Raw genomic sequence first — 19,180 nt, 5'->3', positions numbered from 1 at the left:
TACCACCTATGCAAAGCATGGCGTTGTCACGTGGTTCTGCACCTGGACAGCCTGGGCGAATGGAGTCACATTGGGGAGGAACTGCCCCGCATCATCAACCAAGAAATCAAATCCTGGCTGTCTCTTCTCCAACTGGAGATAGGAACCATGGTCACTGATAATGGGAAGAACATTCTCTCTACGTTGCATCAGGGAGGGCTGACCTATGCGCCCTGCATGGCGCACATCTTCAAACTGGTTGTCACCCGATCCCTGAAGTCTTCCACCCAACTGTAAGACGTCTTGAAAATGTCAAGGAAACTGTGCATGAAAACATGCCCTCCTTGAGATGCAAAGGCAAAATGGTGTTCCCCTAAATTACCTCATATGCAACGTTTCCACACGTTGTAACTCCACGCTCCACATGTTGGACCAACTGTATGAGCAGCGGAAACCCGTGACCGATTTCTTGATGACAGACAGAACTACTCGCCAGTGTAACTTTGACGTTAGACAGTGGCAGCTCATGCGTCACAACTGCCACTCACTCAGGCCCTTTGAGGAGGCCACTTTATTTGTCAGCCGCCAGGACTAAGGGATGAATGATGTCAGTCCACTCCTTTATGTCCTGGAGGGGATGCTGGTGAATCTGACTTGCGAGGGGACAGAAGACGTGGCCCCTACATCTCATGGCCACCTGAGCCCTGTGGAAGCTGAACTGGCACAGGAGCAGGAGGAGGACGAGGAGGAAGACATAAACGCCCAGGAATTCTATACAGAACTAGGTGGTTTATCTGCCCAAGCAACAGGAGAGGAGCAGGAGGATCTAGAGGATGACGACGAAGATGACACAGATTACCCTGACATATCGTGGCAGTATGCAGTGGAGATGGAAGCAGGGAGTCCCCCCAAGTCCCTTGCACAAATGGCCAGATGCGTGCTGAGTTTCTTGCGTAGAAACAGCCACATTCTCACCATTCGACAGAGGGATAACAATTGGCTCTCCACAATGATGGACACTTACTACTGGTCCAAAATGGGGGCCTTTTTTATACCTTCTGAGAGGGATGAAAAACTCAACTACTATCGAGACATCCTTTGTAGTCAGTTGGTTGCTGCCTACGTGCGCCATCGCTAATTCTCACGCTCCACTGCCATGACTGCTGGAGGGAGGTGGAGGTGGGGGGCAGGACCAGCTCCATCAGCAGTCTTGAGTCTCTGATGAGCACTTTTCTTCACCTTCCTACTGAAGAAACCACCCAGCAGCAACAGGACATGGAGCAGAACCTGAACCAGCAGATGGTGGCATATTTGGACTGCCCCCTGTCACCCCAGATCCAAGATCCCCTTGACTACTGGGCAGCCAAACTTGAATTGTGGCCACAACTGGTCGAGTTTGCTTTCCTGCCCAGCCAGTAATGTTTAGTGCGGCGGGTGGCATTGTTGCCTCAAGGAGAACTCGCCTTTCAACACAAAATGTTGAGAGACTAACCTTTATAAAGATGAATCAGTCCTGGATCAACCAGGATTTCCAGACACCGGTGCCTGATACAATAGATGATCATTCTGGCAGTAATGATCTGACTGTAGTGTGCTGCCACACTAGAACATTGTGACAAATGGCCCGTTACTTCTACCCACATGCTGCTGCCATTATTCTGATGCCATCACCCGCCTGATGCCACATGCCTGCTGCCTCTACTGCTATCTGCTCCTACTGTGATCTGCCACCATCTTGTGCTGTTACTGCCCCTGCTGTTGAATCCCCCTGTCCCCACTCTGTTCCGGGGCTACTTTTGCGACCATGTGGCCATGTTGCCATCATTGCCACCAGTGTTCCTGTTTTGCCATGTTGAGATCACCGTCTATTTTCCTGTTCTTCTGATCTGTCAGAAGAACATAAAAAAAAAAAAAAAAATGGTCCTGTCGTTTGAGCATCCATAAGGCCTCTATCATGTGGTCAGTATTTTGCATAAGGATTTGATAATGATTTTGAAGCCAAAAGCAGGAGTGGGAGCCACTCCTGTTTTTGCCTTACCAATACTGATAAAATGCTGACCAAATACTGATGGTGTGAAGGTGGATGCTCAAACTACAGGATCCACTTTTTTTGGACTTTTCATGGGGCCACTACTTGAATCTTGGGCCACTGCACGGTTAAGTCCACGCAGAAAAAATTTGAGTTGAAGCTAACACTGACCTGTAAGACTGAATTCACCCTTCACACCACATTTGGTCAGTTATTTCCATCACCCATTGTGAGGCAAATTCAGCCTACTCTCGGATTAGGTATCATGAATAGATCTGCACCTGTTCTGTGGTTTTGACTCGTACCTTCTTTGGGCTCACAATAAGGCCTCTTTTACACTGGAGTTGCGGGAAAATGTGCGGGTGCGTTGCAGAAACACGCGCGATTTTTCCGCGCGAGTGCAAAACATTGTAATGCGTTTTGCACTTGCGTGAGAAAAATCGCGCATGTTTGGTACCCGAACTTCTTCACAGAAGTTCGGGCTTGGGATCGGTGTTCTGTAGATTGTATTATTTTCCCTTATTACATGGTTAAAAGGGAAAATAATAGCATTCTGAATACAGAATGCATAGTAAAATAGCGCTGGAGGGGTTAAAATTTTTTTAAAAAATTTAACTCACCTTAGTCCACTTGATCGCGCTGCCGGCATCTCCTTCTGTCTCCTTCTTTGCTGATTGTAGGAACAGGACCTGTGGTGACGTCACTCCGGTCATCACATGATCCATCAGCATGGTAAAAGATCATGTGATGACCGGAGTGACGTCACCACAGGTCTTGTTTCTACAATCAGCAAAGAAGGAGACAGAAGGAGATGCCGGCAGCGCGATCAAGTGGACTAAGGTCAGTTAAATTATTTTTTATTTTTTTTAACCCCTCCAGCGCTATTTTACTATGCATTCTGTATTCAGAATGCTATTATTTTCCCTTATAACCATGTTATAAGGGGAAATAATAATGATTAGGTCTCCATCCCGATCGTCTCCTAGCAACCGTGCGTGAAAATCGCACCGCATCCGCACTTGCTTGCAGATGCTTGCGATTTTCACGCAACCCCATTCACTTCTATGGGGCCTGCGTTGTGTGAAAAATGCAGAATATAGAGCATGCTGCGATTTTCACGCAACAAACAAGTGATGCGTGAAAATCACCGCTCATGTGAACAGCCCCATAGAAATGAATGGGTCGGGATTCAGTGCGGGTGCAATGCGTTCAACTCACGCATCGCATCCGCGCGGAATACTCGCCCGTGTGAAAGGGGCCTAACTGATAAGAATAACTGACCAATTAAGTGAAGTGTGAACTAAGCCTAATAGTGATGTACAGTCATTCTACAGCTAACAGAAGAGATTCAAACGCATGTGTTTGCACTGCCACAATATGGATTAAAATAACTTTTTTTTCTCTACTACTTTTTTTGGCGCTGCCTTCACGTCATTATTTTGTTCCACTAAAGAGTCATTGCGACACCTGAAGGATGCTGTATGTTTTTTTTTGGTTTAGCTAGGGGTTAGCTAGGAATGTTGGTGGCCTGCACAATGATGCGCACGTCCATATATGTAACCTGCCTGTCATTCTGACGCACAGTAACTGTTTCGCTTAAAGAAAGGACTAGCTATGCATGTTGCTGCACAGCACAGTGATGTACACCAGGATACATTCTCCCTAAAGTTTAACTGCAGGCCGGGATAGACCTGATTTAACGTGCTTCGTGACTAAATAATTCATAACGATGCAAATTTTTGTGGAAAATTCAGCAAAGCGGCTGAATTTAATTTTTGAAAACTTTGCTCATCTCTAGTCATCATTAATATACACAATATAGAATATTAACTCTCACAGCCTAATGAGGGACAGCCTTGACACACAGCTAACCTCTTACAAAGATGACTTCAGTGCATATGTCAACTGGTGAGAATATTTAAAGGGGTTCTGCACTTTGTTTAAACTGATGATCTATCCTCTGGATAGAGCATCAGCATCTGATCGGCGGGGCTCCGACACCCGGGACCCGCGCCGATCAGCTGTTTGAGAAGGCAGCGGCGCGCCAGCAGCGCAGCGGCCTTCTCACTGTTTACCGCTGGCCGAGTGACGTCACGACTTCTATCAACTGGCCTGGGCGGGGCTAAGCTCCATTCAAAGGAACGAAGCTTAGCCGCGCCCCAGGCCAGTGATACTAGTCGTGACGTCACTGGGCCTGCGGTAAACAGTGAGAAGGCCGCGGCGCTACTGGAGTGCTGCTGCCTTCTCAAACAGCTGATCGGCGGGGGTCCCGGGTCCATAGGATAGATAATCAGTTTAAACAAAGTGCAGAACCCCTTTAACTACTAAATGAAATGTCTATGTAGACATAAAAAGTTTTACTATTGGATATATTAGATATGTAATTTCCACTGTATTTATGTTTTTAAATATCTTGATTTACAGTTCCAATCATTAAACACTTTGTGGATTTGGAGGTCCTGCACTTATCACTTAAATATTATGCAGATTTCAGTGGTCTGATGAACTCAATCTCTGAATGTAAGAAGCTGCAAGAACTGAGTTTTTTTGGATCCTTTCTTCGTGAAGATGACATGGCTGTTCTTGGTAATGCTTCTCAATAATACGGAATTAAGAATTTTGCGTAAATTTGCAGCAGCATATCAGATGTATTTTTTAATTCACATATTTATTATTTTAAAGTTGCTACCCTACAACGTAACTACGAAAGCATTTATTTAAAAAAAATGTTAAAGGAGCATTTTCCTTCCACAAGTAAGGGTGGGTTCACACTAGCGTTAGAGATTCCGTTATGGCTTTCCGTTATAACATGGTTATAACGGAAAATAATGGAATTCATAAGGCGGAAGGACGGATCCGTTCTTCTGCCCATAGACTTGTATTATGACGGAAAGGCATTCCGTTTGCTTTCCGTCCTAATAGAAGTCTATGGGAAAGCATAACGGATCCGTCTGTGTCCCGTTATACAAGACGGAAAACAAAGTCCCCAGGGCTTTGTTTTCTGACTTTCATAACGGGAACCAGACTGATCCGTTTTGATTCCCATAGACTTCTATTAGGACGGAGAGCAAACGGAATGCCTTTTAAACGCTTCCGTTTTGCATTCCGTCATAATACAAGTCTATGGGCAGAAGAACGGATCCGTCCTTCCGTCTTATAAATTCTATTATTTTCCGTTATAACCATGTTATAACGGAAAGCCATAACGGAATCCCTAACGCTAGTGTGAACCCACCCTAAATGGCATTCTTTGTATTTTAAAAAGTTATACAAGTTTACAATATACTTTCCAGTTCCTCACAGATTTTAAGATCCCTGCTTGCTGTAGTTGAATAAGAACGTTCTATGTCTACTTCCAGTGGGAAGGAGGGGAGTTGATTCAGACAAGGTGGATTTGTTGTTGATTTTACCTGCAGATTTGTGCAGGTGTAAGACACAGCAGATTAAAGTACCAGAAAACTGGATACGATTTTACAAATCACATCTACATGCTGCAGACATTTCACATGTGGAAAAATAAGCAAGTTTCAAGTTTTCAAATTCGTAGCATGCTCATTCTTTTGTGGATTCTTCACAGATTTTCATTGTGGATTTCACAACAATTAGTTTAGCTCCAAAATGAGGAGCAAATAACTGCCTGTAGAGCTCAGAGACAGGATTGTGTGGAGGCACAGACTGGAGAAGGGTACAAAAACATTTCTGCTGCACTGAAAGTTCCCAAGAGCACAATGGCTTCCATAATTCTTAAATGGAAGAAGTATGGAACCACCAGGACTCTTCCTAGAGCTGGCTTCCTCACCAAACTAAGTAATTGGGGGAGAAGGCCTTGGTAAGAGAGGTGACCAAGAATGCAATGTTCATTCTGGCTGAGCTCCAAATACCCTGTGTGCAGATGGGAGAAACTTCCAGATGGTCAATCATCCCTGCAGCAGTCCATCAATCTGGGCTTTATGGCAGAGTGGCCAGAAATAAGCCTCTCCACAGTAAAAGACACATGAAAGTTTGCAAAAAAGCACCTAGAGGACTCTCACACTGTGAAAAACAAGATTCTCTGGTCTGATGAAACCAAGATTTAACTTTTTGGCCTAAATTCTAAGAGTCATATCTGGAGCAAACCAGGCATTGTCCAATACCATCCCTACAGCGAAGCATGGTGGTGGCATCATCATGTTGTGAGGGCATTTTTCAGTAGCTGGGACAGGAAGACTGGTCAGGGTTGAAGAAAAACTGAATGGAGCAAAGTACAGAGATATTCTTGATGAAAACCTGATCCAGAGTGCTGTGAACTTCAAACTGGGCTGAAGGTTCACCTTCCAACAAGACAATGACCTTAAGGGTATATTAGACAGCTCGATTTAACAGGTAAAGTGTTCCTTCCCGGAAACCGCCTACACGCTAGCAGAATAGACCGCTGCTATTGCATGCAGCAATCTCCTCCTCAATATAGGGAGGAGCGATTGTTATACCATTGCTCTTCCGTAAACTTAATCATTGTTTGCCGGCAGCAGATCGTGATTAGACATGATGATCTGCTGTCTGCAAACAATGATTTTTTAACCGGTCAAAAGATTTGGATTGCCCAATGAATGAGCATTTGCTCGTTCATTGGGCAATCGGCAGCAGCATTACACTGCCAGATGATCACTAATGAGCATAACTATGAAGGCTCGTTAGGTTAGCGTTCATCTGCCGAAAAACCGGCAGGTGTAATACACCCTTTAAGCACACAGCCAAGACAACACACGAGTGGCTTAGGGAAAGCTTTGCGAATGTCCTTGAGTGGGCAATCCAGAGCCCTGGCTCTTTCTGGGGTCTTTCGGTCTCCATCCTGTAAACTGCCAGATGTACGGGATAAAGTGTGCCGCTGCAGTGACCCAGCAGTGATTTGCTACTTGGGGACATATCAATGCTGTGGCCAGTTATCGGCTGCAGTGGCACACATGACCCCATCTGTCTGGGAGTTTACATGGTGGGGACCGGAAGACTGCTGAAGGGACCCAGGGAGCCAGTATGGAGTGGTGGTGAGCAGATATGGTTTTTCAACAGGTAGAACAGGCTGGGGTTGAAAGCTAAAAAAGTCCAGAAAGCTAGATAACTCCTTTACGGTCCCTACACACATGAATTTTCTCTGGCGTTATTTTTACGCAGCCACCTATGGGTGAAAGAAGCAAACCTTAAATGGATAAACTAAATCAAAAAGTTTACTGTATATTATTTAAGAAATGTGCTCTACGTCCTTACACTATGGATACTGTACAAGTTAATAAATGTATTATTTTTGGTGTCTCTATGACAGCTGCAGCAATGAAGAATTTTACGTCTCTGAAAACTCTAAATTTGGACAGACATATAATTGTTGGAACAGAAGCCGCTGAGATGTTCGGTATAGTACAGACTGGTTTTTGAACGTTCTCCTAAATAAGTTACTTTGCACCAGTTTCATAAATTATCCCCTCTGACAGACACATTTTCATTTCTGAGGTGGCAGCAAGCACAGTATGGTATCTCTTTTATTGCTAAGTTGCTGTCAGTTTTAGCGCTAAAATTTTAATGTCAGGCAGGAGTTTCCCAGCTAATCACCGCAGAGAGGTCATAGTGCATGGAAGGTGAGGAGACAGGCCAATCAGCTGGAAGCTGCGTTGTCATTTATTCTAACAGAGCTGGGCTTGATGGAGTTAACCCCTAATGAAAATGCACAAACAGCTATTCTGATTAAAATACATACACAAAATTCAGAAGGATCAAAGGGAATGTTACTGGAAGAAAAAAAAACTCACATAACCAAGGATATAAGTATTAGGGCTCATGCACACAGCCTTAGCTGTTTTAGCAGATCCGCAAAAAACAGATAGTGACTGCGTGTGAAGGGTATGTCCTGTCCTCTGTTAGAGCTGTCTCTTCTTATCCGTGAAATGGTCTTGTCCATTTCTATCTCTTGGATTAATCCTTTTAGACTAATTTAAGGGCTCATGCACACGACTGTGGATTTGGTCTGCGTCCGATGCCGCATTTTTTGCGGATCGGATATGGACCCATTCATTTCAATGGGGCCACACTGTGTCCATTCCGTGGTCCTTCAAAAATGGAACATGTCCTATTCTTGTATAGGACATGTTCCATTTTTGAAGGACCACGGAATGGACACAGTGTGGCCCCATTTAAATGAATGGGTCCACATCCGAAATGCGGCATCGGACGCAGACCAAATCCACAGTTGTGTGCATGAGCCCTTAAATTAGTCTAAAAGGATTAATCCAAGAGATAGAAAATGAGCATCATGAAAATACAGTGCAGTCTGCAGGCTACAGAGCAGAAGGAGCTGAGAAGTTTGATTTATAGTTATAGTCAGGGGCGGATTGGCCATACACCTTACAGGGAAATTTCCCGGCGGGCCGATGCCCAGGGGGCCACCCAAGCCCCCATCTCTGCCACTGGCCAGGTACATAATAAGCCATCAGTGGTGATAAACTCATGAGTACCTGATTCTCACTGTACCCGGCCAGCGACATGTCCTCCTGAATTCAACTATGTCCCGCATCTCACCTCCTAAGCACTCTGCTCCATATCCTAATCAGAGACAACTGGAAGAGGAGGAGATAAAATGGCCGCTATGGATGGCCAACTCAGAGGGATAGTTTTTGGGGCAATATATTGTGCGGCACTGTGGTATGTGGTATTTTGCACTATGGTATTGCTGACCCCCCTACTTTTGTTGTCCCTCCTCCAGTCAATTTAGACCCTCCTACAATATGGAGCCATTTTAGTTTTTTTTTTTGACAGGGCCACTTTATGTTTCCAATCCTCCCCTGGTTATAGTAGATTTTATTAATCTAAATATCTTCTCGTTCTGAGCAAAGGAGTCATGTGGGCAGGCTGACTCAGTGACTGACAGCATGCCCTGTGTGTGCGCCTACATAGATACCTACCAATCACTGATAAGACCACCTACACGAGTCCTTAGTTTTGCTGAATCTTTTCTCACAAAACTATACACAATCTGTTTCTCCTACTGTATAACTTGCTGCTTGCAGACTGCACTGTATTTTCAGGGTGACAGGTCCCTCTAATATATTTTGTCAGTAGAGTATATTATTTTTTCTAAGCTGAAAACAAAGACATTTCAAGGACCTTCAATGACCACCATGACTGAGGGGCACATTTACATGGGCTGATACAAAAAGAAAACTGATTGGGAGCAAACCATATGTGTCCGATCATTTTCCGCCCATTCCACTGCATTTACTGTACACGCAGCAATCATCTGGTATAGAAAGGTTACAGCCAGCTCACCTTCTTGTCCTGTGTTGCGGTGCACGGGGCGGACTCAAGCCAGTCCTCAATAGTAATCCACAGAATAGAAGAAAGGCTCCAGCACCAGACATGGACGTTATAAATAATCCCGATCTTTATTCATCACCAAAATTCAGGTAAGTACAGCAAACAGTGACACTGGCTCCCACTTATTCCCAAAGATCTACGTGTTTCGAACAGTAGTGTTCTTAGTCATGTCTTGATCACTTACCTGAATTTTGGTGATGAATAAAGATCGGGATTATTTATAACGTCCATGTCTGGTGCTGGAGCCTTTCTTCTATTCCAGCAATCATCTGCTCTGTAAAGGGATGAACGATCATTACTACGACAGATGTGTCACATAAATAGTTGCATTACCCAAAAAACTAGCGTTTCGCTCAGTTGTTGACTCGGCAATGTTGACACATTTACATGGGCCGAGTAATCTGGCCAAGTAAATGGGCCCTTAGTTGATTGAGATATAGCAGGCTTTGTGTACCATCCATTGACACCCTCATACTTTATCTGGTATTGGGCTTCAAATCATACAGTGGTGCTTGAAAGTTTGTGAACCCTTCAGAATTGTCTATATTTCTGCTTAAATTTGACCTAAAACTACATCAGATGTTCACACAAGTTGTAAAAGTAGATAAAGAAAACCTAATTAAATAAATCTAAAATATTAGACTTGGTAATTTATTTATTGAGGAAAATTATCCAATATCACATTTCTGTGAGTGGCAAACGTATGTAAGGCTTTGCTTTCAGTATCTGGTGTTGACCCCCTTGTGCACCAATAACTGCAACTAAACGTTTCCAGTTACTGTTGATTAGTTCTGCACATCGGCTTAGAGGAGCAGCTTCAATTCTGTTATGTTGGCAGGTTTCCTTCCTTTGGACTTGGCCATTCTAAAACTTTAACTTTCTTCTTCTTTGGTAGAGTGTTTTTAAGGTTGTTGTCTTGCTCCATGACCCACATTCTCTTGAGATTCAGCTCATGGACAGGTGTTCTGACATTTTCCTTTAGAAGTTGCTTGTTAAATTCAGAATTCTGTGTTCCTTCAATGATGGGAAGCCGTTCTGGTCCAGATGCAGCAAAACTGGTCCAACCCATGAAACTACCATAGATGGTATGTGGTTTTTAGGCTGGAATGCAGTGTTCTTTTGTCCAAACATAATTATTCCCATTTAACCCCTTCAACCCCAGGCCAGTTTTCACCTTCCTGCCCAGGCCTATTTTTGTAAATCTGACATGTCACTTTGTGTTTGAAGTGGTTTTACTTAAAGGGTTTCTATCACTTCGTATGACATAATTAGCTCTCAGACACTAGCGATCCGCTAGTGTCTGCTCTGGCCAACCATCCTAATATAACTGTTTATTGGGCAGCCGTTTTGCTAAAAAAATAACTTTTATAAATATGCTAATGAGCTTCTGGGTTCTATGTGGGCGTCATTAGCACCTAGAGGCTCCGTCTACCTTCATACACAGCCACCGCCCAGCGCGTCCCTCCAGCCCGCCCATCTCCTGCTGAATGCGATCCTCCGTGTGACGCAACGGACGGATTCTCGCGCATGCGCCGTGCGCGGCTGTATTCGGCGCATGCGCAGTGAATGTCTGACCGCTTCCCTGCTCAGACATCTCCACTGCGCCTGTTCCTTGGAGCACTATGACGTCATCGGCGCAGTGGAGATGTCTGAGCAGGGAAGCGTCAGACATTCACTGCGCATGCGCCGAATACAGCTGCGCACGGCGCATGCGCGAGAATTCGTCCGTTGCGTCACACGGAGGATCGCATTCAGCAGGAGATGGGCGGGCTGGAGGGACGCGCTGGGCGGTGGCTGTGTATGAAGGTAGACGGAGCCTCTAGGTGCTAATGACGCCCACATAGCACCTAGAGGCTCATTAGCATATTTATAAAAGTTATTTTTTTAGCAAAACGGCTGCCCAATAAACAGTTATATTAGGATGGTTGGCCAGAGCAGACACTAGCGGATCGCTAGTGTCTGAGAGCTAATTATGTCATACGAAGTGATAGAAACCCTTTATTCAACCGATTCAGAGATTATTTTCTGGTGACACATTGTACTTCATGTTAGCGGTATATTTAGTTAAATATTTTTTTCCTTTATTTATACATATTTATTTATTTCATTTAAAGAAAATTGGAAAAAATTCAAAATTTTTATTTTTATACTGTTAAGAAAGATAGTAATACCTCATAAAATAGTTATCAACCAATGTTCCCCATATGTCTGTGCTTTTCTTTTACTTGGAACTTTTTTTTTATTATTATTTTGTAAAACACATTTTTTTTTTTTTTTTTTACTATGAGACTTCAACTTTTGGGTGTCTAGTCCCCTGTACAGTGCATTACAATATTTGTGTATTGTAATGCATTGCCTGTCACTTTATTACACTGACATCATGCCTATGAGTCCCAGCCTGGGGGCTGGATCTCATAGGTTTCTATAGAAGGAAAGCCCTGATGCCTCTGAAAGGCATTGGGCTGCCTTCCCACCCAGCCATTGGGTCCCCGTTACAGCAGCACAGGGACCCAATGGGGACGAAGAGGGTGCCAGTACCCTCTGCAAACCCTCCGCATAGAAGGGGATAATGCGTCCGTCTCTGTTTTCACTGATGCCGGCGTATACAGCAGGGGCACAGCTGTCACAAACAGCCGGATCCGTGCTGCTGTTTAAGCGGTTACAGTTTCTGCACCTGCCCGATCAGTGCGCCGTACCTGTACAGTGCTGGGCGGCAAGTCACATTCTGCAGCACCGTACATGTACAGAGCTGGTTGGGAAGGGGTTAAACCAAAAAGTTTTGTATTTGTCTCATCCATCCACAAAACTTTATTCCAATAGCCTTCTGGCAAGTCCATGTGATCTTTAGACTGCAGATGGGTAGCAATGTTCTTTTTGGAAAGTAGTAGCTTTCTTCTTGCAATCCTGCCATGCACACCATTGCTGTTCAGTGTCCTCCTGATGCCGGACTCATCAATATAAACATTAGCTAATGTGAGAAAGGCCCTTAGTTTGCTTAGAGGTTACCTTGGGTTTCTATGTGACCTCGCAGACTATTACACACCTTGTTCTTGGTGTGATCTTGGTTGGTCAACCACTCCGAGAGAAGGTTATAATGCTCTTGAATTTCTCCTATTTGTACACAGTCAGTGTGACTTTGAATTGGCAAAGTCCAAAATCTTTAGAGATGGTTCTGTAACCTTTTCTAGCCCGATCAGTATCAACAAATCTTTTCCTGAGCACCTCAGAAATCTCCTTTGTTCGTGCCATGGTATACTTCCACTCATGTTTTGAAGATCCCTGTTCTTGAAATAAAACCGGTCGCCCACTCACACCTGATTGTCATCCAATTGATTAAAAACACTTGACCACTTATGGTTCAATTTGTTTTTATTGAAAACCATATACATTTGAAAACATGCAGTATGAGCTAGTTACATTTGAGTATATGTCTTTTGTGGGTATTACAATAGTACATATCAAGTCAGTACAAAGAAAAAAGAGTCATCAAACATCAATATTAGACGGATGAGGTAGAACAGGTGGAGACAAGACAAGGGATCCGGGGGGAAGGGTAAGGAGGGAGGGGGGGGGAATGAGATTGAATTGGCAATCTATATAAGCTATGACTGCAGTCAGACTGGATGGAATATTTTAAGTGGTAGATCCTGAGGACAACCAACCCGAGAAACCTGCTGATGCACGGAACTGGTACCAGGCCTCCCATTGTTTAGAGTGAGCGACTCCAAGACCTTGATCTTCGGCTCCCAGCTCCTCTAGACGTGCTAGAGAGTCCAAAGCATTAACCCAAGTGATCCTAAGGGGACTATCTGGTGATCTCCACGCTCTGGGAATTATTTGACGCATTGCTATAACAAAATATCTAAGAATGCCCTTCTTGACTATCCTAATTCTGCCCAGGTAAACTGAAAGGAGAGCTATCTGGGGCGACATAGGGATATGGATTTTGTACAAATATTCGTGTAGCTTGAAGATGTCATTCCATAGTGTTGCTACTCCCGTACACTCCCACCAGATGTGTAGCATAGTGCCTCTATCTTTCGAACACCTCCAACACGTGTCTGGAACCAAAGGATAAAACTGGTTAAGTTTAACCGGGGTCCTATACCATCTAGACCAAATCTTATAATTAAGTTCCTGAATCCTGCAGGAAATTGAAGATTTATGAGTGAAAAGGAGAGATCTTTTCCATTGATCAGGTGTGAGAGGATATCCCAACTCAGATTCCCATGAAAGCATAATTTTCTTGGTTGGGGAAGGGAACTCTTCTGTGTCATCCCCGATCTCTCCCGAGTTCAGAATGGCATATATAAGAGATATAGAATGCCCAGGAGCAGAGGAAGTTAGGCATAGTTTCTCAAAATCAGTCACTGAGGATTGAAGTTGCATACCGGATGCCAGAGATCCAGTGAAACTGCGTAATTGTAGGTAGTGAAACCATCGCCCTGGTGAGTCAGGTATAATATGGCCTAGGTCTTTAAGATCTTTTAACCCTCTAACTGAGTATATATCTTTGACTCTAATCTGAGGTCTGGCATGTAAGCTGAGGGCTGGTAGAGCTAACAGTGCGGCTGGCATCAACGGATGACCAGATATGTTTGTGAGAGGGCCAGGGATCGTAACCATTCGAGTTGTAGAGGCGAACCTGATCCAAATGTGTACTAGAGAAGATAGAAAAGGTGATAACCTTTGAATGGGCATTTGAGTCAGTGTACTTGTCGGATACCAGAAAACGCCTGGGATAAGACCAGGGGCTAGAGTGTGTTCTAGTTCAACCCAAAGTTTTCCCTCAAGATTATGGGTAAGGTCAATCACGCAGTTGGCGACCGCTGCTCTGTAATATGATAGGAAGTTAGGCAAGCCTGTGCCTCCGTGTTCCTTGGACTTGATCATGAGATTGTAGCTCAACCTGGCTTTGGATCTACCCCATATAAAACGAGAAGTGAGTTTCCTTAAACGTGTGAAGTAAGAGGCTGGGATCCGACAGGGGATTGTCTGGAATAAATAAAGAAGTCTGGGTAGAACGTCCATTTTTAAGGTGTTTATTCTGCCAAACCATGAAACATTTAAAGCTGACCAAGTTTGTAAGTTATTTTCAATGGTGTGGAGTATAGGGAGGAAGTTGAGTTTAAACAAGTGGGAAGTGTCAGAAGAGATGTAAGTTCCCAGGTGTTTAAGCTTACTTGAGGCCCATTTAAAAGCGAATGAATCTCTGAGTGTAGTGACATCTCGAGAAGGGAGAGAAATATTTAAAAGTTCAGACTTCTGGACATTGACCTTGAAGTTGGATAACTTCCCAAAAATCTGAAATTCCTTTAGTACTGAGGGAAGGCCGATTCTAGGGTTTGTTAGGTACATCAAGAGATCGTCTGCAAACAGTGATAGTTTATGTTCTATATTGCCAATGTGAAGGCCTTTGATTGCGTCATTGGCTCTCAAGGCATTCGCTAGAGATTCCATAACAAGAATATAAAGAAACAGAGAGAGAGGACATCCCTGCCGTGTTCCATTTGAGATAGGGAAGGAATCCGACAGGACACCATTGACACGAACCCGCGCGGTAGGGCCAGAATACAAGGCCATGATTCTATTTATCATCTTAGGACCAATCCCAATATGAATCAGGGTCCTTTCTAGGAAGTGCCAACTGACCCTGTCGAATGCCTTCTCCGCATCTACTGAAAGAAGGCACATGGGAATCTTTAGTTGTTTAGCTTTAGATATCAGGCTTATGGATTTGATGGTGTTGTCACGGGCCTCTCGTCCTGGGACAAATCCCACTTGTTCTCTATGGGTACATTTTGGTATGTGGGGATGTAATCTTAAGGCCAGAATTTTAGCAAATAATTTCAGGTCGATATTAAGAAGGGAAATGGGCCTATAATTGGAGCAAAGGGAATGGTCCTTGTCTAGTTTGGGGATGACTGTAATATGGGCCTGTAAGGTTTGAGATGGAAAGGGGCATGTGGCTGATATAGAATTAAATGCATCTAGGAGAATGGGGGCCAGATCTTCTGTGAAGAATTTATAGAAACGTGCAGATAACCCATCAGGGCCGGGGCTCTTCCCATTTTTGAGGTCCTTAATGACATGCAAGAGTTCTGATGAAGAAAAATCCTCCTCCATACCAGTAGATGCATCATTCGGTAAATTCGGGGGGCCAAATTGGGATAGATAATTTTGTATGTTTTGGGATGACGATCTCGGGCCGGATGTATGTGTGGGATCTAAATTGTATAGGTCTGAGTAATATGACCGGAACTCACTAGCAATTTCAAGCGGTGCATGTATCTGACCCCTCGAGCCTATGTTCAAAGAGGGTATATGTGTGAGCGGAATACGTGGATGTAAAGCTTTCGCCAACCATTTCCCACATTTGTCACCGAACTCGTAGTAACCTCGTTTAATCTTATCTCTCATGCAAAGAGATTTTTGATCTAGAATTTTTAATATCTGTTGTCTAATGGAGGAAAGTTCAGCTTTAAGAGAATCTAACGCAGAGGTTTTATTAATGGACTCTTTGGCCTCCAGTTCTTTAAAAAGCATGGTTAGCTTATGTGTCCTTTCTCTTTTAAGCCGAGACCCATGGGACATACACTGCGTGCAGAATTATTAGGCAAATAAGTATTTTGACCACATCATCCTCTTTATGCATGTTGTCTTACTCCAAGCTGTATAGGCTCGAAAGCCTACTATCAATTAAGCATGTTAGGTGATGTGCATCTCTGTAATGAGAAGGGGTGTGGTCTAATGACATCAACACCCTATATTAGGTGTGCATAATTATTAGGCAACTTCCTTTCCTTTGGCAAAATGGGTCAAAAGAAGGACTTGACAGGCTCAGAAAAGTCAAAAATAGTGAGATATCTTGCAGAGGGATGCAGCACTCTTAAAATTGCAAAGCTTCTGAAGCGTGATCATCGAACAATCAAGCGTTTCATTCAAAATAGTCAACAGGGTCGCAAGAAGCGTGTGGAAAAACCAAGGCGCAAAATAACTGCCCATGAACTGAGAAAAGTCAAGCGTGCAGCTGCCAAGATGCCACTTGCCACCAGTTTGGCCATATTTCAGAGCTGCAACATCATTTGAGTGCCCAAAAGCACAAGGTGTGCAATACTCAGAGACATGGCCAAGGTAAGAAAGGCTGAAAGACGACCACCACTGAACAAGACACACAAGCTGAAACGTCAAGACTGGGCCAAGAAATATCTCAAGACTGATTTTTCTAAGGTTTTATGGACTGATGAAATGAGAGTGAGTCTTGATGGGCCAGATGGATGGGCCCGTGGCTGGATTGGTAAAGGGCAGAGAGCTCCAGTCCGACTCAGACGCCAGCAAGGTGGAGGTGGAGTACTGGTTTGGGCTGGTATCATCAAAGATGAGCTTGTGGGGCCTTTTCGGGTTGAGGATGGAGTCAAGCTCAACTCCCAGTCCTACTGCCAGTTTCTGGAAGACACCTTCTTCAAGCAGTGGTACAGGAAGAAGTCTGCATCCTTCAAGAAAAACATGATTTTCATGCAGGACAATGCTCCATCACACGCGTCCAAGTACTCCACAGCGTGGCTGGCAAGAAAGGGTATAAAAGAAGAAAATCTAATGACATGGCCTCCTTGTTCACCTGATCTGAACCCCATTGAGAACCTGTGGTCCATCATCAAATGTGAGATTTACAAGGAGGGAAAACAGTACACCTCTCTGAACAGTGTCTGGGAGGCTGTGGTTGCTGCTGCACGCAATGTTGATGGTCAACAGATCAAAACACTGACAGAATCTATGGATGGCAGGCTTTTGAGTGTCCTTGCAAAGAAAGGTGGCTATATTGGTCACTGGTTTGTTTTTATTTTGTTTTTGAATGTCAGAAATGTATATTTGTGAATGTTGAGATGTTATATTGGTTTCACTGGTAAAAATAAATAATTGAAATGGGTATATATTTGTTTTTTGTTAGGTTGCCTAATAATTATGCACAGTAATAGTCACCTGCACACACAGATATCCCCCTAAAATAGCTAAAACTAAAAACAAACTAAAAACTACTTCCAAAAATATTCAGCTTTGATATTAATGAGTTTTTTGGGTTCATTGAGAACATGGTTGTTGTTCAATAATAAAATTAATCCTCAAAAATACAACTTGCCTAATAATTCTGCACTCCCTGTAAACACGCCTCTTACCACACATTTGAGTGCTTCCCATTTTAGAGGAGAAGCAGTGGTATCCGATCGATGGTCAGCAACAAAATCAGTAATGGCCTTTTTTATAGCTGCCGAGCAAACAGCATCATTTAGTAGATTATCGTTTAATCTCCAAGTAAATGAGCGAGGAGATGTGTGAATTGGAGACAATAGTCCAAATACCGGCGCATGATCCGACCATATCATAGAATCGATCGAGCATCGGGGATCAAGATCCAGGAAGCTCTGCGATACGAAGAGGTGGTCTAGTCTGCTGTATGTGTTATGTGCTGCAGAGTAGTAACTGTAATCTCTGACACCCGGGTGCAAGACCCTCCAAAGATCAACCAACCTGAGGGATGTGAGTGCTGTTCTGAACTTACGTAACGACGTGGGAGAGATCGTGGACTTACCCACCGAAGAATCAAGCTCTGGGTTCAAGGTCATGTTGAGGTCACCTCCTAAAATAATACGTGAGCCCTCGGCGAAGCTAGCAAGTCTTCTCAACATCTTGGTTCCAAAGGAGGCCTGGCCCTGATTAGGGAAGTACAAATTAGCAACAGTAAATACTTGATCATTAAATGCAAGCTTAAGAAATATATAGCGCCCCTTAGTGTCAATGTCAGAGGCCAAAACCTTGTGCTGGAAGGCTTTGTGGAAAGCTATGGAGACTCCACCTGCTTTTTTATCTGGGTGTGAACTATGGAACCAGGTATGGTAGTACCTGTTTCTGCAATTTGGGATGGATGAAGTTTTGAAATGAGTCTCCTGAATCATCGCTATCATGATCCTTTTTTTATGAAACCGGTATAAGATTTGACTGCGTTTCTCAGGCTTGTTGAGGCCCCTGGCATTAAAGGAGCTAAACGATAACAATCCCGCCATGATGAATGAAAGGAGTAAGGGTTAAGGATGCAAGGAAAGATTACACACAAGGGGGAAAGTAGGGGGAAGACGTAAGACAAACAGATAATACAATTAGGAAACGCTTAGGTTTCAGTGAACAGACAATAATGATCTGAGGGGTAATAGGAACCAAACAATCGGTTCAACGGTCACTAAGTTATGACTATTCGTCATATACAACACTCAGTGGGTGCTGTAGAACCTAGTGGGGGTAAGAGAAGACAAGGGCGCTACGGCTGCCCGACTTGTCTCCGGGTAAGCAATGAGATAAGTGGTTATAACAGGTCACAATTAAACTGTGAGAACATTTAGTATTATGTTAGAAACATTCTAAAGAGCCTATGTAATTAGGCTTCCTTGGAAAGAAAAACAGATTGCAACTAGAGGCTGGAACCTCACAATAGCTAGACAGTTCAGTCTTTAGGTGAACGGGATCTTCTAGGTGGCCTCTGCTGTTTTGGGAGCGCCGTCTGCCAAGGGTCTCTGCGCGGCACAGGAACCAATTCCTTTTGTCTGGGCCAATCTGGAAGGTTGACAGATGGTAAATTGAAAACGTCCAATAGCTTCTGAAGGTCAGTGATGGACTTGAAAGTGGCTGACTTCCCATCTTTTCTGGCGAAGAGCTGGAAGGGGTAGCCCCAGCGGTATATAATATCATTGTCCTTAAGGAGGATCAATAAAGGTTTGAGAGCTTTCCTTAACATAAGCGTACGCCTAGCTAAATCTGGCAGAATGAGTACTCCGGGGTAATCCG

At 43.9% G+C, this 19,180-nt stretch overlaps 1 protein-coding gene across 1 annotated transcript in view; it reads left to right on the top strand.

Moving 5' to 3' along the window:
* The window catches only part of LOC120990733 (baculoviral IAP repeat-containing protein 1-like), an 85,083-nt gene that overhangs the window by 60,134 nt on the left and 5,769 nt on the right, over positions 1-19,180 (top strand). Inside the window, exons 7-8 of the mRNA XM_040419640.1 lie at positions 4,433-4,594; positions 7,305-7,391. Of these exons, the coding sequence (XP_040275574.1) occupies positions 4,433-4,594; positions 7,305-7,391 (249 nt within the window). The remainder of the gene's footprint in view (positions 1-4,432; positions 4,595-7,304; positions 7,392-19,180) is intronic.

Source organism: Bufo bufo, chromosome 2 (assembly GCF_905171765.1).
Source record: "Bufo bufo chromosome 2, aBufBuf1.1, whole genome shotgun sequence".
Classification (NCBI taxonomy): Eukaryota; Metazoa; Chordata; class Amphibia; order Anura; family Bufonidae; genus Bufo; species Bufo bufo.
This window is presented reverse-complemented; position numbering and strand designations above follow the sequence as displayed.